This window comes from Salvelinus fontinalis, chromosome 14 (genome assembly GCF_029448725.1).
Source record: "Salvelinus fontinalis isolate EN_2023a chromosome 14, ASM2944872v1, whole genome shotgun sequence".
Lineage (NCBI taxonomy): Eukaryota > Metazoa > Chordata > Actinopteri > Salmoniformes > Salmonidae > Salvelinus > Salvelinus fontinalis.
In genome coordinates, this window is record NC_074678.1 from 47652453 (window position 1) to 47679031 (window position 26579).

At 43.6% G+C, this 26579-nt stretch overlaps 1 protein-coding gene across 3 annotated transcripts in view; it reads left to right on the top strand.

The window, feature by feature from the left end:
- Positions 1 to 26579, top strand: part of LOC129811032 (choline transporter-like protein 5-B) — a 61350-nt gene that overhangs the window by 31183 nt on the left and 3588 nt on the right. The window contains exons 3-23 of one of the 3 annotated variants that reach the window (XM_055862135.1): positions 8254 to 8327; positions 11054 to 11138; positions 11813 to 11897; positions 12021 to 12149; positions 15520 to 15580; positions 15768 to 15891; positions 16527 to 16559; positions 18823 to 18906; positions 19068 to 19180; positions 19483 to 19620; positions 19947 to 20046; positions 20209 to 20301; positions 20601 to 20688; positions 21004 to 21266; positions 23096 to 23190; positions 23301 to 23404; positions 23546 to 23619; positions 23735 to 23805; positions 24002 to 24090; positions 24174 to 24258; positions 24821 to 26527. In XM_055862135.1, coding sequence (XP_055718110.1) covers positions 8254 to 8327; positions 11054 to 11138; positions 11813 to 11897; positions 12021 to 12149; positions 15520 to 15580; positions 15768 to 15891; positions 16527 to 16559; positions 18823 to 18906; positions 19068 to 19180; positions 19483 to 19620; positions 19947 to 20046; positions 20209 to 20301; positions 20601 to 20688; positions 21004 to 21266; positions 23096 to 23190; positions 23301 to 23404; positions 23546 to 23619; positions 23735 to 23805; positions 24002 to 24090; positions 24174 to 24258; positions 24821 to 24933 — 2101 coding nt within the window. In that variant the 3' untranslated portion in view covers positions 24934 to 26527. Of the gene's footprint in view, positions 1 to 8253; positions 8328 to 11053; positions 11139 to 11812; positions 11898 to 12020; positions 12150 to 15519; positions 15581 to 15767; positions 15892 to 16526; positions 16560 to 18822; positions 18907 to 19067; positions 19181 to 19482; positions 19621 to 19946; positions 20047 to 20208; positions 20302 to 20600; positions 20689 to 21003; positions 21267 to 23095; positions 23191 to 23300; positions 23405 to 23545; positions 23620 to 23734; positions 23806 to 24001; positions 24091 to 24173; positions 24259 to 24820; positions 26528 to 26579 lie in introns of those variants that run through there. The other 2 variants (XM_055862134.1, XM_055862136.1) reach the window with 2 other exon arrangements.

The window sequence follows — 26579 nt, forward strand, 5'->3', positions numbered from 1 at the left end:
AATTTGTCAGGCACTGTTAACAGAGAGGGAGGCTGAGTGCTGGCAGCTGTCTTCGCTACATCACACAGATCAATAGCTGTTAGTCACACGATCGGCTGGCGTTAGCCCAATGACACGCATTGTTAACCAGCCTGGGAGACCGGAGGAACACAAACTCATATATCACAGGGAAGCAGCCAATTAAGTACTTCTTTCCACATATACCATTCACGTATAACCTGGCTACGTCCTTTTTATTTGAATGCCTGGCTTTATCTCATAAATATACCAATGTCCTGTTGCTGTGTCTTGTTTACATTTGTTTGGATTGTCATTGGCTCTCACTTGAGTCCGCCATCCCACAAGACAACATGGTAAACAAGATTGCTCAATTACCAATTTAGGATGCAGCTGTGTATGTCTTATAGCCTTTCAACTTCGTGGTTTTACTCTTTACACCACTAATATCTGTCCTAAAGCGTATCATTACTTCATACTGCGTAGAATAGACATATTCAAGACCAGCTTCATACACTGGTGGGGAAAGCATGTTCCGCCCCCCCGAGCCTTTATCTCACCCTCTCCAGCTCATTTTTCTCCTACAGCTGTGGACTAAAGTGAAGACACTTTGATGTTTATTTGGCTTAGAGGTGTTTTTAAATGAGAACTGAGCGAGAACTGACTCTCCTCCGGTTGTCTTTTTGTCTCAGAAGCTCACTGCCTAAATTAAGTCTGTATCTGTGGTTATTGAACAGTCCTCCAAAGAGTAGAGAAAATGGAGATGCATTGTAGCTCTGAATAATTCCGGCTTCCATTATGCTGCGGTACGGGTGATAAATCAATCCATAAAGTACATCTAAATAATGTATGAATTGAATAATGCCATTGACTAGGGCCGGCACGATACCAGTATCAGGATTCCCATTAGTATCGTGGCAAGGAAACAAAATGCGAAGTAGATTTAAATTCTTTAGGAAAACAGCCTTAATGTTGGAAAATCAACATCTTTATAGTGTCCTCCAGAGTCGCATGTATTTATTTTCCAAGCTACAGCACACAATATTTTACATACAGAAGGTCTGCTTTGTTTTCATTTTTGCCTTGAAAAAAATATCCCGATACTGGTATCGTCCCGGCCTAAATAGTGGACTGCACACCTTTTAGTCAAGACACATACATGAACTGTAAATTTGTCCTTGAGACTTCTGCAGGGAAGTTGAAAATCATTCAAAACCCCTGTGCCTTTTACTGCTATATCTATTGGCTCTCCAGACCTTGAAACTTCCCGGTGTGTTCTAACATGTGGGAATCCATTATCTCTACCCCTCTCTCCCAAACTCTCCCTGTTAATTCTCATTATGTGGTGGAAACAGGCGGCCAATGGAGACACACCAGAACTGCAGCCACGCTATTCTGTGGCAGCGTCGACCGGTCATCACCACCACAGCCATGGCAGCCATGGCTCCCCAAGTGGAGTCAGCTTTACGAATAGAACACACTGTCACAGAGCTTCACATGTCACTGACAGGAATGCCAGCCGGTACCCTCTGCCTCACAGCACTTAGAGTAGCAGCACACATACATACCCACCCAGCAGGGGAAAGGAAATGGTTCTAGCCGACAGGTTTTGGTTCAGCTATGGAGACCTAAGACTTTTAGACTATGACTGGGATTTGGCATTGGACCACATTTGCAGTCGGGCTGCGTTTGCGTCACAGAGATGAGAGAAAGAGACCTAGTTTTTTAGTCTCGTTTACCAGCTTCCTTTCAGCGTTCACCTGACTCAAAAGTTGTTCTGTATTAGCTCTGTAGTGCTAGCTTTGACTTTGCCTTAATAGGTAGTCTCTACTGTTTAATGTAGCCTATTTGAAATGATGAGTGCTTCTTACAGTCACCTTTTCCTGTTTGTAATGAAAATACTTTTCATTCAAGTCGTACAGTTTGGTTTCAATACTTCAAAACCAGATGGTAGGTCCAGGTAGTCACAAAAATAGATGGGTGTTGGTTAAATTGTGATTTTTAATGATTCGAACACATTTGGAGTGGCATTTTTTTCCCCCTGTGAGCGAGGAGCGGTTTTTCACGGTGCAGTTGGAAAGGACTTGGAGCACCGGAAAGCACCCCTCCATGAGCGATAAGCGGGATTTCTGACTGCTCAACTCCGCTCACATACTCTGCTGAGTACCTCTTCATATTTTCAGCATGGTGGTGGCTGCGTCATATTATGGGTATGCTTGTCATCAGCAAGGAAGTCTCTATGCCCTGGGGGTTTGGGTAGAAGACAGTGGAGACTCACTTCACGGTAACACAGTGAAGAGGTGACAGAAGGTCTGCTTCAGGGTCCCATCCCCTGGGATCTCATCGACTAATCACCCATGATTCCTAGCTGCCCTCTGGTCCGCTACACTACCTGACTCAACTCCTAATGGACACTGAGAAATGCAGTCCTCACCATGGCAACCTCGACAGCTCTTGTTCCTTGTCTTTTGAATGAAACGAAAAAGTAGTCCCTCGTCTGCCTCTTTTTAATACCGTGTTTAATATTAGAGCCGGCAGTGCCTTGGGCACCGCAGGTCCACTTCACACTGTATCACATTGTCTCTACAGGAATGTTGTCGGTGTGAGGATGGAGACATTTTCCGCCTCGGCTCCCTTGGATGGGTTTCTTTGTGAAATATGGCTTAGCCGTTAAAGTCTCAGTTCCATAACCATCATGTTATAAACTTGTGTCATTCCTTGAGTCTATTCCATCAAATCTGATTTACGGTCAGGATTTTTGAGGGTAATGGTCTTTGACAGGGGAATGCAGATCTGAACAGATGGTCTATGGGTCAGCTATTAGCTGGAGGGGATTTATGGGCAATGTCATTTGGAGAGATATCTCAAATTGGACATTCACAATTAAGGATCGGGTCTTAATGGGAAAATTGCAATCACTGATGGCCACTAGATTATCACCAGCTGATCTCTCGTTAAACCATCATTACGTTCTAAAGTCACCCGCACAGCTGATGTCAATTGCAACCATCATCCGTCACCGATTTACCACTCCGTAACGTGGATTTCTGAATTGGAAAGAAATGTGGTAGGAAGAGTAATTTCTTATTATTTGGAAATCGTTATCTTAACCAAAGAAACTGTTGCAAAGTATTTTGTTTTATAATTACATTTTAATTGTCTATCAATGTTGTTGCATTCCATATAAAAAAGTATGTGAATTTGGCTATTTGGTGGATTCGGCTATTTGAGCGCACAGCCATGCAATCTTCACAGACAAACATTGGCAGTAGAATGGCCTCACTGAAGAGCTCAGTGACTTTCAATGTGGCACAGTCATAGGATGCCACCTTTCCAACAAGTCAGTTTATCAAATTTCTGCCCTGCTAGAGCTGTCCCGGTCAACTGTAAGTGCTGTTATTGTGAAGTGGAAACGCCTAGGATGTCAGGTATGAAGGTAAGACGCAGATGCAGACCACGTCGAATAAACAATAGTTTAATATTCCAACAGGGGCAGGCAATAGACAGGTCAAGGCAGGCAGGGGTCAGTAAACCAGAGGTGGGGCAACGGTACCGGATGGCAGGCAGGCTCAGGGTCAGCAGAGGTCAACAATCCAGAGGTGGGGCAACGGTACCGGGCGGAAGGCAGGCTCAGGGTATGGCAGAGGTTGGTAATCCAGAGGGGAGCAAAGGTACAGGGCAGGCTCAGGGGCAGGGGCAGGCAGAGTGGTCAGGCAGGTGGGCTCGGAGTCAGGACAGGCAAGGGTCAAAACCAGGAGGGCGAGAAAAGAGAGACTGGGAAAAGCAGGAGCAGAGACACAACCCTGGTTGACTTGAACAAACAAGACAAACGGGCAACAGACAACACAGGTATAAATACACAGGGGAAAATGGGGAAGATGAGCGACACCTGGAGGGGGTGGAGACAATCACAAAGACAGGTGAAACAGATCAGGGTGTGACATAGGAGCAACAATGGCTCAGCCTCAAGCTCACAGAACGGGACCGCTGAGTGCTGAAGCGCATAAAAATCGTCTGTCCTCATTTGCAACACTCACTACAGAGTTCCAAACTGCCTCTAGAGGCAACGTCAGCACAAGAACTGTTCATCGGGAGCTTCATGAAATGGGTTTCTATGGCCGAGCAGCCGCACACATGCCTAAGATCACCATGTGCAATGCCACAAGTCCTCAACTGGCAGCTTCATTAAAAAGTACCCGCAAAACACTAGTCTCAACATCTACAGTGAAGAGGCAACTCCGAGATGCTGGCCTTCTAGGTAAAGTTGCAAAGAAAAGCCATATCTCAGACTACCCAAGAAAAATGTAATATTAAGATGTGCAAAAGAACACAGACACTGAACATAGGAACTCTGCCTAGAAGGCCAGTATCCTGGAGATGCCTCTTCACTGTTGACATTGAGACTGGTGTTTTGCAGGTATTATTTAATGAAGCTGTCAGTTGAGGACTTGTGAGGCGTATGTTTCTCAAACTAGACACTAATGTACTTGCCCTCTTGCTCAGTTGTGCACCGGGGCCTCCTGCTCCTCTTTCTATTCTGGTTAGAGCCATTTCGCGCTGTTCTGTGAAGGGAGTAGTACACAGCGTTGTACGAGATCTTCAGTTTCTTGGCAATTTCTCGCATGGAATAGCCTTCATTTCTCAGAACAAGAATAGACTGGCAAGTTTCAGAAGAAAGTTATTTGTTTCCGGCCATTTTGACCCTGTAATCAAATCCACAAATGCTGATGCTCCAGATACTCAACTAGTCTAAAGAAGGACAGTTTTATTGCTTATTTAATCAGAACAACAGTTTTCAGCTGTTTCAAATATATATATATATATGTTTTAAATAGTGCTAACATAATTGCAAAATGGTTTTCTAGCCTTTTAAAATTATACACTTGGATTAGCTAACACAACGTGCCATTGGAACTCAGATGTGATGGTTGCTGATAATGGGCCTCTGTACGCCTATGTAGATATTCCATTTAAAAAATCTGCCATTTCCAGCTACAGTAGTCATTTACAACATTAACAATGTCTACACTGCATTTCTGATCAAGTTGCTGTTATTTTAATGAACAATTTTTAAAACATTTCTTTCAAAAACAAGGACATTTCTCAGTGACCCCAAACTTTTGAACGGTAGTGTCCATGTTTCAAGCAGAACACCATAGTCCATGTGCCCGAGAAAGCGAAAGTAACCTACCTAAATGACTAGCACCCAGTAGAACTCACATCAGTAGCCACGAAATGCTTTGAAAGGCAGGTCATGACTAACATCAACACCATAATCCCAGAAACCCTAGACCCACTCCAATTCGCATCCCGACGCAACAGATCCATAGATGATGCAATCTCGATCGCACTCCACACTGCCCTTTCCCACCTGGACAAAAGGAACACCTATGTGAGAATATTGTTAATTGACTAAAGCTCAGCTTTCAACACCATAGTGGTATATTTCACTGGTCATCCCCAAAGCCAACACTTCCTTTGGCCGCCTTCCAGTTCTCTGCTGCCAATGACTGGAACGAATTGCAAAAATCACTGAAGCTGGAGTCATATCTCCCTCTCTAACTTTAAGCATCAGCTGTCAGAGCAGCTTACTGATCACTGTACCTGCACACAGCCAATCTGTAAATAGCACACCCAACTACCTCATCCCCATATTGTTATTTATCCTCTTGCTCTTTTGTACCCCAGTATCTCTACTTGCACATTATCATCTGCATCTATTACTCCAGTGTTAATGCTAAATTGTAATTATTTAGCCTCTATGGCCTATTTATTGCCTTACCTCCCTACTCTTCTACTTTTGCACACACTGTACATAGATTTTTCTATTGTGTTATTGACTACGGTATACGTTTGTTTGTAACTCTGTGTTGTTGTTTTTGTCACACTGCTTTGCTTTATATTGGCCAAGTCGCAGTTGTAAATGAGAACTTGTTCTCAACTGGCCTACCTGGTTAAATAACGGTGAAATAAAAATAAGTCAAATAAAAAATAAATACGATGAGACAGCCTATAGGGACAACAACCTCTCCCTCATTTTGAGCAAGCCAAAGGAGCTGATAGTGGACTACAGGACAATTAGCATCGACGGGGCTTTAATGGAGCGGGTCGAGAGTTTCAAGTACCTTGGTGTCCACATCACCAACAAGCTATCATGGTCCAAACACACCAATACAGTCGTGAATAGGGCACGACAACATGTTTTCCTCCTCTAGAGACTGAAAAGATTTGGCATGGGACCCCAGATCCTCAAAGTTCTACAGCTGCACCATCGAGAGCATCCTGACCGGTTGCATCACCGCCTGGTATGGCAACTGCTCGGCCTTCGACCGCAAGGCACTACAAAGGGTAGGGTGTATGGCCCAGTACATTACTGGGGCCAAGCTTTCTGCCATCCGGGACCTATATACTTGGCGGTGTCAGAGGAAGGTCCAAAAATTGTCAAAGACTCCAGTCACCCAAGTCCATAGACTGGTCTCTCTGCTACCGCATGGCAAGCGGTACCGGAGCGCCAAGTCTAGGTCCAAAAGGTTCCTTAACAGCTTCTACCCCCAAGCCATAAGACTGCTGAACAATGAATCAAATGGCCACTATTTACATTGACCCCCTTTGTTTTTACACTGCTGCTACTTGCTGTTTATTATCTGTGCATAGTCACTTTACACCTACCTACATGTACAAATTACCTCGACCAACCTGTACCCCCACACATTGACTCGGTACCGGGACCCCCTGGATATAGCCTCGTTATTGTTATTTTTTTGTTACTTTTAATTTATTTCTTAAATTTATTCAGTAAATATTTTCTTAACTCTATATCTTGAACTTCATTGTTGGTGAAGGGCATGTAAGTAAGCATTTCACAGTTGACATGCGCCGAATACCTGTTGTATTCGGCGCATGTGACAAATACATTTGGATTTGATTTAAAGGAATCCAGCGTTAACCTGCAGGAGCATGTTAAGTTCTGACTGTTTGTTGCAATCAAGCCCATGTAATTCAGATGAGATTGGTAATAATAGGCCCATTTTAATTCGGCAGTGAGAAATACGTTTATTATAGGTACTGTAGTTCTGGATCTCAGCCATTTTTAACTGGGAAAGGAATCTAAATCTTCACTAATGTTGAACTCAACAAGCCCCATTTTCACCAATACAACTCATTAGCATGGAATGCAAATCCAGTTGCAATTACCTACAGTATTTATGTAGGGCTATGATCATTCTGCTTAGTAGCAACAGCACAATCCTGGATCATTTGTGATGCAAAGATTGAACTGTGCAACTGCCTCAGTCTAAATCAGTCTAAGAGCCACCCATAGTAACCTAAACGTTTTTGCATGTGTGTTTGTATGTGTATACAGCATATTTGTTTCTGTGTATGTCTCTATCTAAGTAGTTTATCCTTTTTAATATCCATTGCAATGAAATTGATATTCTATGTGCATCAGTGGCCTGAGCACCGCGGGACCATCTGCTATTTAATCACAAAATGGTGTTCGGAGGCTCAAAAGCAATGTGCGTATGTGCTGCTCGTGGAGTCTATGGTGCCACCACGCTGCATACAAAACAAGGACAAGCAGCTACCTCAAAGGAGCACCACGGCAGAACTGCCCCTGGCCTCCACTCGACACAGGCTTTCTTCCTGGGGATGAACGAGGAGTGTTTAAAGTACGAGGGCTTCAAGGTCTTACTTTTGGGTGTGTAGTTCCTTATTGTAGCATTCACAGAGCATGCTCTGTATGATAAAGTTCAGACTTGGATTGTACTTGCTCTGAGGGGACACCACAGGGTGGAAGTTGGGGAGGGTTTTTGAAGACGGGGCCAAGGCGGGGCAAGGCTGACAGCTCCTCTGGGGTGAGAGAAGTGTGAGAGATGAGAGAGAAATTCTTATATGTGGACAGGAGGAGAAACCCCAGCTGTGTGAGAGAGAGCCTCCCTTCTCTAAAGCAGAGATGTAACATACTATTGTGCAATCCAACTTTCAAAACCTCTGTGGAGAGCATAAACTCTGGGGGTTGGAGCATGTCTCATTAGAAATTGGAGCTCGGAATGTTTTTCTCTGAGCCCTGTGTCTTGAGATGCCACCTGGTCTTGTCAGGTGGCAAATGCTGCACCCAGTTTAGGAGCTCAAGTACAAGCCCACTGTCAGGGATGCCATGGCAAGGGCAGAGCCCTTGGTACTAGGCTCATCTAATTGACACTCTTTCTCTCTTTTCTCACTCCTTCTGTCCCTCTTTCTTTGTCTTCTCTCCAGGGGCTGCACGGATGTGGTGTGCTGTGTCGTATTCGTCATCTTCATCCTCGGCTACATCGCTCTGGGCACCGTGGGTGAGTTGTCATGCTGCTGCTTATTTCATCAGACATGTTGGTTTCGCAACACCACAGCCCACCCTATGATGATGCTCCACGTTGTGCGAGTCGACGGCCCATGTAAATGTAGTGTGTGTGTGTGCATTCGTCTGCGTTCATGAGTTTCTGCTTGCCTAGCTCTCATCTTGACAAAGTCTTTGGGTGGGGAAGGGAAAGGGAAATGCATTCGACCAAAATGTGTCTTCTGCATTTAACCCAACCCTTCTGAATCAGAGAGGTGCGGGGGGCTGCCTTGATCGATGTTCACGTCATCGGCGCCCAGGGAGCAATTTTTTCCACCTTGCTGGCTCGGGGATTCGAACTGCGTGTCACCGACTGCGTTGCCATTTAAATGCTAGATAACGTTTTGTATTGGATCCCGTTTTGCATTGAGCAACAGAGCCTCTGGTATTGTGAAGTGTGTGGGAGGTGGAAATATAAGTACTTGAATTTCCCCAGAGACAGACCCCTTCCTTAATGAGTGGGAGTCAGCAACATCAGAGTTTATTGATTTTATGTGAGTCACTTTCTGAGGTTACTGAATGGCATCTCCCTAATCTGTGCGTCTAATCTCTTGATTGGGGGTTTGACCATGTTCTCCAGAGTTATGGGTGACATCCTCTGGCCTCCATTCCTTTTAAGGGACTTAGAGTAGTTGTGCGTGACGACGTAAACGCAGGCCTACTGCAGTGTGTTCCTCTCAGTAGATTGGAATCAATCATGTGACTCTCCTCACACGCACACACCTCAGTCTGTACAGACACAGACATGCATGCTTGAAAACACACACGTGCACACACACGTGCACACATGTTTTACTATTCTTGTGGGGACCAAACAATTGATTCCCATTCAAAACCCTATCTCCTAAACCTTACCCCTAACCCTAACCCTAATTCTAACCCTAACCTTAAAGCCTACCCCTAAGCCTAAACTATACTTTTTCCTTGTGAGAACCAGAAGGATAGTAAAACCGAACACACACACACACACACACACACACACACACACACACACAAGCCCCCCCCACACACACACACACCATAAATTAGTCAAATCGGCTGTCTTTTCTCAAAGTGCTGCCCTTCTGACTCCCGTGTGCAGTGGAGTCACGTCTCAGTCTGGGCAGAGGAAGGACTGTCTGTTGCCCAATTACTTTAAGAGAGCCAGAGCCATGAAAATGGAGGTGACTTCAAATAGACGCTGGCATGTTCGCAATTACGTGAACAGCTTTTCATTCTTTCTTCTCGCCCGTGGTCTTTCTCATGCATAAACTCTCTGTTTCATCCGGACTATTGGGTGAGGCAGGTACAGTGTCGTTGGCTAGAAAGGGAATAGAATAGAATGCCTTGTCCTCTAAAGTAATTATTTTCTGTTAATGTCTTGAACAGGTTAGAAAAACAAATTTGCAGCTTGGATTGAATTTCAGAGTAGTCTCAAAAGATACAGACTGGTGTTGAAAGAGTATTCCAATAATTGGGTGACCTTGGCCTTGGTTTTGTTGGTGGTGTCATTCCATGAAGAGAGCTTTTTGCATTACTTTGTATAAAAAATAAAAATTGTACACCAATATTGAATTTGAAAAGACTTTGAAGTGCCCTTTTTAATATAGTGCCCTTTTAATATAGACCTCAAGGAAAATTCAACAAATCAGATTTTTTAAATGTATAAAGACTTGCTAAAGTGCCACATTTCAGCATTTTTACATGTCCCTCCGGGCACCTTCTGTGACTTCTAGGGAGATTTTAACCCGCTTAATCCCAAGATGTCAACAAGTTTTCACCATTGTTGTTATACCCTAGTAATTTTGTTGCCTCGACAAAGTCATTTCTAAAATATTATTTATTTAATGTGATTAGTGACTCATTTTAAGGTCAACCCTGTTACGTAAGCAGAACTCTCGATTTAATATGAGTAAACTGTTCCTTTTTAAATATTATTTTCTAACGAAACATTGAACATCTAATAGTCAAATCATCGTGTAAAAGCAGGTGAGCTGGTTTGACCCTTTTTGGCCATTTTCTGGTGTTTTGTGATGGAAAACTGACCATAATACCCTGTAACCCATAGGCACTTTATTTTTTTACAATTAAATGTATTGCATTCAATTGTCTTTCCCTGTTGCACAAATCAAGCTTCCATTCCCCCTGTCACAAGGGGATTTTTGGCTGTTACTTTATATGGCACTTAACAGGCACTTACTGAAGTCATTTTTAAAATATAACCTCTTGAGATGGGAAAGTTATGAAGTTAAACATGTGCTCTTTATGACAATGTTAAAAGTAGTTGAAATCAAAACGTATTTTATTTTTCTATACAAAGTTACACTTCTCAAAAGGTACCGAATTGGTGGAACAACCCAGTGGTTTTCACTCATATTATCTCTCTGTATTCTGTAAGGGTAGTCTCACAAGGTTTTCAGGTTGTCCTGTAATTGCTGAACAGCCAGCTCTCAGCTTGACTCGCTAATCTTTTCATATCTGGCTTTTCTGATTGTGATTCATAATAGGAGTCTACCTTTGATCCCGTTTGACCTGCTTTTTTATTCGGAAGTGATTATGTTAGTGTGTGTTACAGGCGGGCAGAATATTCCCATGCACACACAGCCAGGGAGGTCCTGTCACTGACTCATAAATACACAGAGTGATTGACAGTTGCAGGGCCAGGGAATGAGGCTAATGATGCGGCCGTTTGTCTGGTTGCAGCCTGGATCCATGGCGACCCCAGGAAGGTGGTCTACCCCACCGACAGCCACGGACAGTTCTGTGGACAACAGGGGACGCCCAACGCGTGAGTATAAAGAAAGATGCCAATCTTTTAGTGCACTTGGAAGAGATACTAAGCAGCTTGGCAGGTGTGTCGGCTTTAACACTTTTGACACCTGCAATACGGCACAAACAATCTGAGACAAAACATAATGCAGAGAAACTGCTGTTCCCTACGATTTAATATCCGGCCTCAGCATGTCAGTAGTATTAGTCTCAGTGAGTATGATGCAGAATATATTTTTTTTAACTATATGCAAGTTAGATTTATAATAATACAAATAAGGAACAACGTTGCCTGAAGAAAACTATAGTTGAAACACGTTGCAGTTGTGCGTCCTGTTATGACAATCATAGGCTGATCTGCTCCTTATACGTATTCTTTGTCAATATAATCTGAGTATAGTTTTTCTATAGGTTTCCCTGCATCACACTGGCTGCCTACTAGTTGTATTATTCTGTAATATTTAGTTTATTGAGTGCTTTGCGCACCGTGTATGAAAATCGCTTTATAAAGAAGCATTAACAATCACCACGGACTTTCCTGCTCCCTGTGTTTTTACACACTGTTTGACAGACAGATCAATCTGCTGTTAGATTTTCAAAACAACGTTTGTCCTCAGCGTTCGCTAATAAAACTGTCATTGCCTTCGTGTTGGGAAACTAATGACTATTCTCTCCATTTCCCTGTGGTTACAGCAACAAAGCCATATTATTCTACTTCAACATATTGCAATGTGCCAATCCTGCCGTTCTCATTAACCTCCAGTGCCCTACAACCCAGGTGAGAGCTGCCTCTTAACGCCGCAGACATTATGCTATTATGTTCCCGCTCGTTTTCCCTCGCTTGTTCTCTGTCATTAAGCGTTGATTCATGTTTGGCTGTCCCTTTCTCGTCTCTTCCCAGCTCTGTGTCTCCAAGTGCCCAGACAGATTTGCCACATACCTAGACATGCAGTACAACTACAGGTACAACAACAGCTACTGGGAGTATTACAGGCAGTTCTGCAAGCCGGGCTTCGACAATCCTAGAAAGGTACGAAGACTGATGCCTCCAGTCACTTATGGTCTCACTTATCAAGTCCTTGAGTGTTCTGAAACAGATATCTTCTGTAAAAAAAAAAAATCACGTCCATCGCAGCCGTTTTCATCTCAATATTAAAATATTTTCGATGGAGCGTTCAAGTACATTACTGTGATTGTTTTAAATGAAAATGCTCAAAAAGTAACAAAAATAGCTTCCTGGCAAAGAGAATGCAAGAATTTTGCTAGGACTGTCTGGGAGTGGTCTGAGTGGGGAGGGGAAAACTGATAACTAGCTGTTATTGGCAGAGAGGTTTGGAACTCTCTTTCTTATTGGTCTATTAACTAATTTTCCACCTAGCGATGTCACCAGACAGGCCAAAACTCCATCCCACCAAAATAGGCAGAAATTTCAGGCAGTCTTTTCAGACAGCTCTTACACAATTCCACAGTATTATTCCAATTAGGGCTGACCCCAATTAGTCGACTGGTTGATTGTTTGGTCGATAGGCTGTTGGTTGACCAAGATTTTTTTTTTTTTGGAGCAGTAGCAAATATATATATATTTATTTTATGGCACACAAGAAACCTGTCTGATTCGCACCCATCTCAGTAAACGAATCCTTTGCGGAGGCCGTAGGGATGGCACAGCCCAAGAAGAAGGGGAGTGTGGCTAAAATGCACAATGCACATCTCTCTGCAGAAGGCGCTCTCTCCCGACAATTTGTGCCCATTTATTGTTTCTTTCCATAACTTCATTTTGTGAATGTTTGCGTTGTATTGTTAGTGTATATCAATTCCCCATTACATATATCACCAGTAGTACATTTATCATGAATTCCTATAATTTCTAATCGCAATGTTACGGTAATGTCTGTTAATGCATTCAATATATTATTATTCCAGTCTTTTACCGTTCTCATTGTCGGAGTAGACACGCTGTTTGCAGAACACACAACCTATGCTTGTGAGAAACAATTTTTGGTTTATTCCATTCCATTTACGGGTTTTGTCAATTTAGTCATTGTCTTTTGTTTGGAGTGCTCATGTCAATGTTGAGTAAGACGCGCACCTGATTACGCATAGAAGTAGGCCTATAGGCTACAAATGTAGGCATGTAAATGTGCCCATTTGGGGATCTGATAGTATTTCTGATTGGCTTAACGCACCACCACTAATGAGTGGTGGAGCTTCTCAAAGTAATGTTTTCTTCACCTCAAACAGCAAGCAAACAAAGTCTGTTTTTACATCCATTGACAATGACATATATTTTTCAAATACATTGAAGAACTATTCCAGCTCTTCCTTTCAATAACCACTCGGCATGAAAGGGAAGAAAATATCATGCTGGGATCCAGTGGAAACGTCATGAAACAGGCCTGCCTAATGACCTCTTATCCCTTGCGCAAAATAGCCTACAACTGTGTCTGTCCTGAGCTCACTGGTGCAGGAGACAATAAGCTCCCAGGATATTTTATACAATGTTGCAAGTTTGCTAGCACTAGCTTTGGGCCTGACCCAAGTTGATACAATGCTTCAAGTTTGTTGCAGACATGCCATGCATTGCCAATGTGATTTATATGATATTTATTTTTATCCGGATATTTTCTACCTGCAGGCTGCAATGTTTTTGTTTGTTGGCTTTATGTAGGCTCCTGACACAGGGAGTCAGGAAGCAAGTGCAGTTGGTAAGTTGAATAACAAGGACCATGAAGATATACAAAACCAATACTGCCTGAAGACTGAGGCTAATGAGGGCTAAATAAAGGTGAAGTACTAAAAGTAATGATGAAGTCCAGTTGTGCATAACGATGGGGAGCAGGTGTGTGTAATGATAGTTGCCAGGTGTGCGTAATGTAGGTTGCAAGGACCGGTGCTTAGTAGTCTGGCGGCGTCAAGCACCGGAGCGGGAGTAGGCATATCATCATTGGCAATGGCAATGAAAGTTATGTTTTAGGTTTGTGTCACTTTGATTTAGATTTGGATAGAATTTAGATGAACCACTTGACAATGATTTTGAGATATGAAGACGTTATTATGAATGAAATGAAACAGTTCCACGAAAATGTGCATATGAAAACCATAACTGGAAGGCAGATGGGTAGAAATGGTAAGATAAATTGGCATTCCACATGAGAAAGGTTGACAAATCCTCGTGTAGCCTATTACCAGCAACTTCAGGAGAGTAACGGCAGAATCTGCGAAAGCCAGCAGGAGGGAGAGGAGGATGATCGGGTCAGGTTAAGGTTTTTTTCTTCTTGTTATTTGGCTCCCTCTTGAGTAATTTGTTTCTTATTTCATCAAACAGTGTGCTTAAAGCATCAGATAAGCTTAATATATATAGTTGATTTTATTTAATCACAAAGGGTGTGTTTATACATGGAAAATACACGTTTTAAAATTTAGACCAATCGATTAGTCGAAAGAACAGACGACTTTTGGTCGACCCAGATTTGTTTTAGACGAGGACAGCCCTAGTGGAAATATATGTAAAACACAGGACAATCATGATTTTGACGACACTGGGCCTTTAAAGGAACTTTCTCTTTTTTTGGAATTAAAATAAGATCAATAATAGTGTTCAATAGTAGCGACCAAGGCCCTTCCTCTTCAGGAATTCAAATCTTATTGGAGTCAGATTGAGTCATTTAGTTGTTGCATAGAATATCTCTTGTTGTATAGAAATGATACAAAGCAATATCATTGGATGTGTTTTTCTGTAAGTACTAGGCCTAATGTACTATGTAAAGGAAACATAATGAGAATGTCATTTGAAAGTCCTGTGAGAGAAAAGCGTGAGGAAGGCGGCATCTGCTGATGTCACTCACAGCTCTGACGAGTTGGTTTTGTGGGACACAGACTGTGATACTTGTCCATGTTCATCAGACATGCTGGCATGGCACCTCAGATGAGACTTAGAGAGACAGAAAGATAGAGAAAGGGGGGAAGGGAGAGTGTGAGAGATGGTGTGTGGGAACTCATAATCACACAATCACACTGTTACTGCTGAATCGTTGGTTCTCCCACCCACACTGTCTACTCAGTCAGTACCCAGAGCAGAGTGCTAAACTGAGGAATAGAAGATAGAGCAGAAAGGGTTCCCTACCATTCTGTTCTGTACTGTATGACAGACAGTCGTCTGTTCCTAGTCAACTCAGCCACACGCCCACTCTGCTCATGGTCCTGTTGGATAATGGCAAAGTCATAGGATATGATGATAGGATGTCTTACCAGTCATCCTAACCTAAAATACACGTTTTAATATTCAGACCAAGTTATTAGTCGAAGGAACAGACGACTTATAAAAACTAAAGTCTGAGGCTTTGACGTCACCAAGTGGGTATTGTTTGACTTCTTCTCCCTCTCCCCTTTTCTCTGTTTAGTCCGTTGCACAAGTCTTGAGAGATGAGGACTGCCCTTCCATGATAGTGCCAAGCAGACCTTGTAAGTGAATCCAAGTTCTGCACACAGTTCATCCACTATCATTATTGTGACTTTCATACTTTCTATTCCTAAGACTTAGATTCTGTGGGAGGGGAGGGTATGTGACGGGTTGGAAAAGGGGATATATATATCACAGTGTATGATATTGAAATACCAAATTGTCAAAATATTTGTTTGTGTGTTTCAGTCCTCCAGCGGTGCTTCCCAGACTTCATCACCAGGAACGGGACGCTAACTGTCGCCAACAAGACAGTCTTCAAAGACGGCTTAGGTAAAACAAGGAGCGTGATCGATCTCCGAGACGCTGCCAAGTAAGTCCTGCTCTCCCCAATGTCGCTCTGCAGAAGCCTTTGTTGTTGTCGAAATCTTGGAGTTTCTGCCGAGAGAGACTATGGGATGAATTGTGTAAGTGGGAGGGCCTATTAGGGGTGGTGGATTCACATGGTTGAATATTTTTGACCAGTAGACCTGAAAGATGAATTAACGCTGTACAAATCTGTTCACTGTGGCCTCGTTGAGGCCATGTTTGGGAATTCAAATGCATTTAAACTATTATATTGTCATAGGGATTCTAACTTGGAACCCAGAGTCAACTGGACAGCTATTGCAGGGTAGGACAACTGGGCCATGATCACTCATGCCCAGTAGAGTGTGTAGTGTGGATCGTTCATGCACATTGAAAGCCGTCTATGCATGTTTGCATGGAAATGCAGCTCACGCTGTAGCTTCAGAGCAGTACAGTTAAGTGACTTTCCTCATGCTATGCATATACAGTTTATAAAACAATCAATACGTATGGATTCACTTGTGGGAGAGATAAGAGAAGAGCAATTAAGACAGATGCAGGGTCTTGATAGTTTTGTGTTAAGGAGCTGCCATCATTAGTACATCATGTTTGCCTTTGAAAGAAGGATGTTATGACCAGTTGAATGCTTTTCCTTTTTAGCCGAGTTACCGCCATGCAGCAAGGAGTGGAAAGGTCTCAAACTAATAACAGTATTTGAACCTTTAACCGTAACCTTCTGTAGCCCCGAGCTCACTGTCTGCAAACTAACCTTCCCACCTGACTGTGCGTCATGGGTAATCTGCTGCTGTTCCTCTCCGACTGTGGCTGTGGAAAGGAAAGAGGACAGATTACCTTCAAATGTTGCCTGATGTGGAGCTAACATCCATATTGAAGCCCTAACAAAGAGTAACAACTTAGCTTACAGTTCATCTACTGTATTGGTCTTTAAAAGCTGAGAGTTACGTCACCCCCTAGCTTTCATCAACATCTTCCTTCAGTGATATTTTCTTATCATAATGTTTGCAAAGATTTCAATTCGTGAAACTGGATAAGAGCAGCCTCAGCATCAGATGAATGCAGTAATTAGCATTATTACCACAGTAATTACCACAAGTTATATATATATATAGGCCTACCTCTGACTTTCATAGAATATATTTGAACACAAATAGAGTTCCACAGGGGACTAGTCATCTAATGTCATCTGCATTGTTTTGACTGGTAATGTCATTGTTTTGACTGGTAATGTCATTGTTTTGACTGGCAATGTCATTGTTTTGACTGGTAATGTCATTGTTTTGACTGGTAATGTCATTGTTTTGACTGGTAATGTCATTGTTTTGACTGGTGTAATGCTTTTGTTATGACAGGTGTAATGCCATCTTTCATCTCGCCCAAACTTTGAGCTGTGTATGTCCTCAGCATCTGTAGTTAGGATGACTGCGCCACCATTTCCTATTAGAAATTACAGTCTTTGTAGAGGGGCGTTTTTGTCAAAGTAATTTAAAAAAAAAAAAACATCTCTCCAGCTATTCTTCTGTTGTTATGCCTGATGGTGAACCCTCAGGCATGGCTCATCTCACCCTCACGCATGAGATGTCAACAGCCCACCAGTGCCTTTCACATATTTCCCCCTGAATGCCAAGCACTTCAAAGAGTTGTCCAAGGACAGAGAATTTCCTTCCAATTACATTGCCTCCCCCCCAAAAACTTTAACAAAGCATCAATTATTTTGTTTTCGACAGGTTCGGCCAAACTCCATCTGTTAAGGCCTGGTCTGTGGAGTGCGTTAGGCACAATAGCACAGCACTTACGTTTTCATTGGTACACACAGAATTACTGGGGCTCCTTTTTCATAACAAAATTACTTTAGTAGGTTGCATTATGTGCTATTATAGCTGTATGGTCATGGGCTTTTTAGAGAAATATGATGGTCCAGATGAAATTAATGCCTAGAGTGAGCTTTCCTCCTGACGTGTGGTAGCTGTCCTCATAAAACAGACCGAGATTGGTGCTCGACTCACGAGACATTCTGCACAGCTCCAGGGGAAGGTTGGTTCTAGTCTCTTGCTACTGCTCTTCAACAGTCCTGTAGAGGCTGATAATCTAGTGAGTAAAAGCATCAGGGAATACTTTGGGTCAGATATCTACAATAACACTCTAGAAAAAAAGGTTCCAAATGGGTTCATTGGCTGTCCCCACAGGATAACCCCTATTGGTTCCAGCTAGAACCCTTTCGGGTTCCATGTAGAACCCTCTAAAATGGTTCTACCTGCAACCAACAAGGATTCTTCAAGGGTTATCCGATGGGGACAGCCGAAGAACACTAAGGTTCTAGATAGAGAGTGTAGCGTTGCCAGTTTACCAATGCAGTAATGAGGACTCACAAAGCCAGATATTTGCACAATGTTTTGTCGCGGAAGAGCTGTAGGTACAGTGGTTCTACAGTGGATATCTGATGAAGTATTCCTGGTGATTTTTGCCATCAGCTCTTTGTCCAGCTTGTACTGTATGTTGAACTGTTACCATTTTCTGCTTGTTCGTGTAGTTATGACCAAAAGAGATGTCTACAGGAATAACTAAGCTTCAAGACCCATTTGTATGTATTTTTCCTGTTAATAATCCCCGTTCCTGAGGGTTCCTTTGCTACTGTGGTGGAGTAGTAACCTGCTGCTTCAGAGTCATAGAGAGCATTGCTGCTTCCTAGCGCTTTGGTGGTACTAATATGTTGGCGTGTGACACATTTATCAGGGACGCCTGCCTACAACCTGTGCCGTCTCCCAGGGTTGTACAGCCCCCTCATAAACTGCAGTGTGTCGTGACCCTGTGCTGTGTGTGCAAGTGAGAGGGGTTGCAACACAACACAGGCCAATGTTCTCTCCGTAAATGAGCATGCTCTCATTCTTTATTTCTCCCTCAATCTTTCTCTCTCGCTTCTCCTCTCCCTCCTGCACAGTGGCATTACCAGTCTGCTAGACGCCAAGGAGGTTGGCATGAAGATCTTTGAGGACTATGCCAACTCCTGGTACTGGATCTTAATGTAAGACCGACACCAGTGTGTCCGTGTGCATTCATGCATGTATTTTTGTATGTGTATATGTTTTACTGTGGTCCTCACTCTTACATAAAAGGTGTGTGTGTGTGTGTGTGTGTGTGTGTGTGTGTGTGTGTGTGTGTGTGTGTGTGTGTGTGTGTTTCTAGAGGTCTGGTGATCACCATGGTGGTCAGCCTGGCCTTTATCCTGCTGCTGCGGTTCACAGCCGGAGTGCTCCTGTGGCTCATCATCTTCGGAGTCATCGCTGTGGTGGGCTACGGTTAGTAATACAGTACGCTCTCCGTCACTGACCCGACAGCTGCTTTAGCCTCACTAAAAGAGGACAATGCTATCTTTAGCCTGACTACATTATCCACACTTCACCAGCCCATACTGTACTGAAGGTAAACATACCGCTACTGTATGTAGATTTGTGTGCGAGACAGTGTCCACATCTTCTCACTTCCAGCTGTCAGTCAACCCCTCTGTTGTCATGGCAAGCTAAATGTAGGGGATGTACATGTGCAGTATCTCACCGTGTCACATCTATTTCTCTCTCTCTCTCTTCTCTGTCTCTCTCAGGGATCTGGCACTGCTACTGGGAGTTCAGTACACTGAGAGGGAAGCCGCACGGGGATGGTGACGTCACCATCTCTGACATCGGCTTTCAGACGGACTTCAGAGTTTACCTGCAGCTCAGTCAGACCTGGCTCATCTTCAGTGCGTGGCCATCCACTTCTCCCATCTATTTGTTTAGCACAGGAAATACTAGCCTAGCACAAGGCTGTCAACTCAGTTTTACTGTGTTTATCACAAGGTGCAGAGTCTCTTGGACTTGCTGTGAAGCAGTTGGGTGCCAAACATGTCTGCTGGTTTTGCTTTTGCTTCTCAATCAGTAAATTAATTAGAGATGGGGAAACCATAGGATTTCCTGTTAACTGTATGCAACCTGGTATTGCTTAAATGAATTGGTCAAACGCCAGGAGAGGCTATGGTCTGAGGAATAGCACGTTTTTTCTACTTAGTAGTAATCATTTGTATTGCAGTGATCTCCCTATCGGTCATTGAGGCGGTCATCATAGTAATCCTGATATTCCTGAGGAGGAGAGTACGCATCGCCATCGCTCTGCTGAAGGAGGGGAGCAGGTGAGTGGCAATCTTTTCTCAGGAGAGTGACTCTGACCTTCTCTTGTTGTGTCACTTTGAATAGAACCCATCGTCTGTGTGCTGGAACATTAGCCTAACTTTTAACTACTATTTTTCCCCACCCCACTTTCTCTCCATTCTCTTTCTCTCTCTCTTCTCCAGGGCCATTGGCTACATCATGTCCACTCTCTTCTACCCGATCATCACTTTTGTGCTGCTGGCCATCTGCATAGCGTACTGGGCGGTCACTGCTGTGTATCCTCTCTATATATTTACCAAGCCTCATCCTCACTGTACTATGTGCACACTTTGCACAGTTATCTTGACATGCAGCGTTACCCATTGTAGCTACGGGTGAAGCATTCTGAGCTATCACCCATGGAGTCATAGTGATTGGAATATACTTGAACTTGACTGGTCTTGAATTGAACCTAATAAAACTGCTGACCCCTTAGTGGAAATCCCAATATTGATGGCTCATAGGCAGGTACAAATTGTGATGCTTGTTTCTGCTTCCATTCCTCTGTGTTGCCCTTAACTGGTTTTGCCCTCAGCTTCTTGGCGTCTTCTGGCGACGCTGTTTACAAGGTCATGTCGACGCAGGACAAATGCGTGTATGCCAACCTCACCTGTGATCCAGAGGTTTGCTTTTCTCTCTACTCTCTTCCTCTTTATCACATTGGTGTTATTGCTGCATTGAGAACGACTGTATGCTATTGGCCTTGAAATCCTGAACAGGAGTACACATCATTCAGCTGTGAAATCGCTAGCCAGTGACAACATCTGTGAGCTCTGGCTACATTCGGTCTTTCATGAAATGGCACCCTAGTCCCTATTCTGGGGAAATCGAGAATGGGAGAAGGGTGCTGTTGTATGCTTCTGACCAGAGGGAGTGCTCAATATAGGGAATTGGGTGCCATTTCCTTCTAACCCAATAACTTCCCCTAATCTCTCCAGACCTTCAGTCAGACCAACGTGACCAAGGTGTGCCCTGGCTCTCAGTGCACCTTTGCCTTCTACGGCGGCGAGAGCCTCTACCACCGCTACATCTTTGTGCTGCAGCTGTGTAACCTGCTGGTGTTCCTGTGGCTGGTCAACTTCACCATCGCCCTGGGACAATGCACCCTGGCCGGGGCCTTCGCCTCCTACTACTGGGCCCTTAGGAAGCCCCAGGATATACCATCCTGTCCACTGTTCTCCTCCTTCAGTAGGGCTGTAAGGTAGGCTGGCTCAAATCATTTCACTCTTAAGAAAACCCCCACGTTCATTGAATGGGGTGGCAGGTAGCCTAGCGGTTAGAGCGTTGGGCCAGTAACCGAATGTTTGCTGGATCGAATCCCCGAGCTGACGAGGTAAAACATCTGTCGTTCTGCCCCTGAGCAAGGCAGCTAACCCACTGTTCCCCGCACGCTGACGACGTGGATGTCGGTTAAGGCAGGCCCCCGCAACTCTCTGTTTCAGAAGGGTTGGGTTAAATGCGGAAGACACATTTCAGTTGAAGGTTGTAGAACTGACTTTCCCAGTTGTATGGGATTAGCACATAAGGAGGAGGGTGTTGGGTTGATTTCCCCCTGAGGGAGTAATCCTAGTCCTGCACTATAAATCTATCCTAATGGAGAGTCTCTATTAGGCATGCCTTCTAGTCCAGGACTACACTTAATCTGTGTCCAGGAAACTGACCCTAAGTGTGTTTAGGTGTTTAAGCTTATGATTTGAAGGGGGAAGTGAGTGTGTGTATGGTGGATGTATACAGTGCATTCGGAAAGTATTCAGGTCCTCATCAGTCTAGACACAATATTCCATAATGACAAAGCGAAAACAGTTTTTTTGAATTTTTGGCAAATGTATAACAAATAAAAAACATACCTTAAGTATTCAAACCCTTTGCCATTTGACTCGAAATTGAGCTCAGGTGCATCCTGTTTCCATTGATCATCCTTGAGATGTACAACTTGATTGGAGTCCACCTGTGGTAAATTCAATTGATATAGACAGGCACACACTTGAGCAAAAACCAAGCCATGAGGTCGAAGGAATTGTCCATAGAGCTCCAAGACAGGATTGTGTTGAGGCACAGATCTGGGGAAGGGTACCAAAACATTTCTGCAGCATTGAAAGTCCCCAAGAACACATTGACCTCCATCATTCTTTGAGAAGGACAACCATCTCTGCAGCACTCCACCAATCAGGCCTTTATGGTATAGTGGCCAGATGTAAGCCACTCCTCAGTAAAAGGCACATGACAGCCTGCTTGTAGTTTGCCAAAAGGCACCTAAAGGACAGACCATGAGAAACAAGATTCTCTGGTCTGATGAAACCAATATTGGAGGAGGAAACCTGGCACCATCTGGAGGACACCTGGCACCATCCCTACGGTGAAGCATGGTGGTGGCAGCATCATGCTGTGGGGATGTTTTTCAGCAGCAGGGACTGGGAGACTAGTCAGGATCAAGGGAAAGATGAATGAAGGTTAACCTTCCAACAGGACAACAACATTAAGCACACAGCCAAGACAACACCGGAGTGGCTTCGGGACAAGTCTCTGAATATCCTTGATTGGCCCAGCCAGAGCTCCGACTTGAACTCGATCTAACATCTCTAGAGAGACCTTAAAATAACTGTACAGCGGCGCTCCCCATCCAACCTGACAGAGCTTGAGAGGATCTCAAGAATGGGAGAAACTCCCCAAATACAGGTATGCCAAGCTTGTGGGCTCATACCCAAGAATGCTCTAGGCTGTATTCGCTGCCAAAGGTGCTTCAACAAAGTACTCAGTAAAGGGTCTGAATACTTAGGTAAATGTGATATTTCAGTTTTTTATTTGTAATATATTTGCAAACATTTCTAAAAACCTGTTTTTGCTTTGTCATTATGGGGTATTGTGTGTAAATTGATGAGGTGGAAAAAAACGATTTCATCAATTTTAGAATTAGGCTGTAATGTAATAAAATGTGGAAAAAGTCAAGGGTCTGAATATTTTCCGAATGCACTGTAAGCAAATTTTTTCAACACACACATGAGCAGTTTGGTAATACAGTGCATCGTCCAGGTACCACACAGGCTCTCTGGCGTTTGGCTCTCTGATCCTGGCTGTAGTGCAGATGTTCCGCATTGTTCTGGAGTACCTGGATCACAAACTCAAAGGTGGGTTTTGTGCTCACACTAAACCCACTGCCTTTTTTTCTATGTTTATATACAGTGGTGTACATTTATTTGACCTTCATTTCATGACGATGGTCATCATGTCTTTTCAGGCGCGCACAATGCTTTTGCCCGCTTCCTGATTTGCTGTCTCAAATGCTGCTTCTGGTGCCTGGAGCATTTCATCAAGTTCATGAACCGGAACGCCTACATCATGGTGAGTCTGGGACGGAGCAGAGTTAAATCTCTTGTTTTCAGACGTTTACTTTCGATACAGTTTCTATAGAACAGCTGCTCAGGCAGTTCTGATAACCATCTTACGCAAACTGTTGGAATCATGAATACTTTCTCGCACCAGATTGCGATATATGGGAAGAACTTCTGCACCTCGGCTAAGGATGCTTTCTTCCTCCTGATGAGGAACGTAGTAAGGTAAGGCACTGTAAAGCTTGCTTTCCGTTAGAATAGAGTGAGTCTGTCTGTCATGGGGGTGACTGTCTCTCTCTGGGCCTCTGGGCTTCTCCAATGAGTTTCTTCTCCTCTGTAGGGTGGCAGTGCTGGACAAGGTGACAGACTTTCTGCTCTTCTTGGGAAAAGTGCTTATTTCAGGGAGTGTTGGTGAGTTCCCGGTCTTTCCCACACGCTGGTGTGTTGACAATGTCTAACCACTGTATGAGTCACGGTACACAAAGGGATGGAGTACTTTGAAACAGTGACACTGTGCATGCTTGAGTTCAGGCGTCTCTTTGAAAGGCACTCTTTGTATTCTCGTTATTAGTCGTTCATTTTTCTATTGTTATTTCCCCCCCCCCAGGTGTTTTAGCGTTCTTCTTCTTCACCCGTAAGATACCAGTTATTCAAGAAGAAGTGCCATCACTAAATTACTACTGGGTCCCCCTGCTGGTAAGAAATATCATTACATCAAATGTAGTTTGGGTTAGCATTGCTTGTTGCTAAGTGTGTTCACGGACTTCTCCGATTGACAGACGGTGATATTTGGATCCTACCTGATCGCCCATGGCTTCTTCAATGTCTACGCTATGTGTGTGGACACCTTATTCCTTTGTTTCTGTAAGTACACCATTCATCTCTTTAAATACAGCCCAGCCTGGGGGTGCGAGGGCGTTTATATGATACAAAGACACAAGGGTCTGTGTTGGAACTTTGTTGGTGAATTGAAAGGTTCTCCATGTCATATGACCCTATTAGAAAGTTAGTGATGGACCGTTTTCTTAAATACGTCAGGCAAAAGGTTATTCTAGTTTAATTTTTTTTACACTGTAATTATTGATGATTTCTATCACGTGTTCTTACAGTGAAGAACTAGTGAAGACTATTAAACTTTTTGAATTGTACGGAGACTGTGTTATTTGCATGTCCTCTGTCAAACCTTGCCTTGGCTGCACTCTAATCACTGAACTAGATGGTTATAATTCACTGGCCATTTTGGCGGACTTAAACCATTCTAAACTTTTCTCCAAATTCATTTTGCTGCTTGACTTTCTAAATCGTTTGGCTCTGCTAACTCCTTTCTCTCGTATTCTCTCTTTCTGCCTTCCTACCTACATGTTGTCTGCTCCTCTCCTCCTTCTCCTCTGTGGCAATGCTTCCTATCCCGTGGGGCCCGGTTAAGGTGAAGACCTGGAGAGGAATGACGGCTCGCCCCTCAAGCCCTTTTACATGTCCCCTCAATTGCACCGAATCCTCCGCAGAGAGCAGGGCTCCAAACTCTATGCTGCCTCCTGATAGGCCACCACACTGAACATCTGCCTAGTGATAGGCCAGAACACTGACTCACTGAAGGACTGGCCCATTCACCGTCTGTGTGGGAGTGTTTGTGGTCTGGAGCATACTAGAGCAGAGCCTAATGGCTGGGCTGGACTCCAGACTGGCCAGGACTGACCAGAAAGGCCTTGGCAGGACCCAAGAGGGTGGTGTATGTGGGTGGGGGTTATGTCTATTCAACTTCCTCCCTCTTGCTGCCACCGCCGTTGATACTTCTGATATTTGCCTTTTTTCTCTGTCATGCTTCTGTCCCTTTCTTTCTCTGCCGTGCTGATCTCACCGTGCACTGCTGATCTCTGCCTTACTTAGAGAGCGCTGCAGCAGCACAGTGGACGTGTGTGTGTGTGTGTGTGTGTGTGTGTGTGTGTGTGTGTGTGTGTGTGTGTGTGTGTGTGAGACAAGGGTGAAATTGCCATTAGCCCAACACATAGCAAGAGGCACACATACTGCAAAATGAGATCTCTGTATTTCGGATGCAATTGATGTACTTTTTCAGATGGTCAAAACATTATGGAGTTGTGGGGTGACACAGTACAAGGGCACCCCCTTCTGACACTACTGTGTTTGTGCAACGGTTATATGTACTGTAATGTAAGGTCATGTTTAAGGTGAAGTTGCCCTTAGACCCTGATCTTGGGTTGGCCTGTATAGCATTTTCCTCACCAGTGGTTAAGGTTAGGATTGGGGGAGGATTTACCCAACCCCAGAGCTGTTTTAGGCACTCATGTGTGGAAAATAACCTTGAGGTGGCTTTTCTGTCAAGCATGATCGTTTTTTTGGCTGTTTATGCTTAACATTAGTTGAAGAGGCACTTTTGGTCCACCATATTTATAGACACTGTTACAGATACTTCTACAGAGTCCTGGGCACAAGAACACTGCTCCAAACGTAATGTGTAACGCTACATAGATAAACTCGAACGCACCCATGAGTCTACAGGGTCACAGACACTCGTAGGACTGTTTGGTTTAACAATCATTGGTATACTGTAAGTGACAGATATGATGTTTGGCTGACGAAGGTTCAAGACTTTTTGTACACACGGATGCTGATGCTAAGAATGAGATTTGAATAGACCCTGACACGTTTCAGGAATTCCCGAATGCAGTTGCTAGTAAACGTGCCTAATTACACGGGAGAAATGTTCCTCTTATTGTTTTGTGGTTTTACATTCTAACGCCGAGAACCGTTTCTAAAAGAAATACCGTTTCTAAAAGGATGTTAAAGCCATTGTTAGTCATTTTATATGGAATAGTAGTGCTGTTTTTAATACTAGGTACTGTAACTCGCATCTGTATGGAGGATTTTTTATGTTTTTGTACAGCAGAACTCTTTTGTATCAATGACTCCATTTTTTTGGGGGGGGGGGGTTGTTTTTGTGAATGGTTCAATTATAGCACAACTCTTGGGTAATTGATATCTTGATTTGTATTAAACATAGGGTTTATGAAATGTTTACATTGACACTGGGGTTGTGGTATTGCACAGGATTTGGGGAAGACCTGTTGTCAAACAATGGGTTTGAGGTAATAAAAGATGGTTTGGTTGGGATCAAGTGGATTTTATGAAACCGTGCTTTGAGAGTAAGTATCTGAAAAATGAGTTTG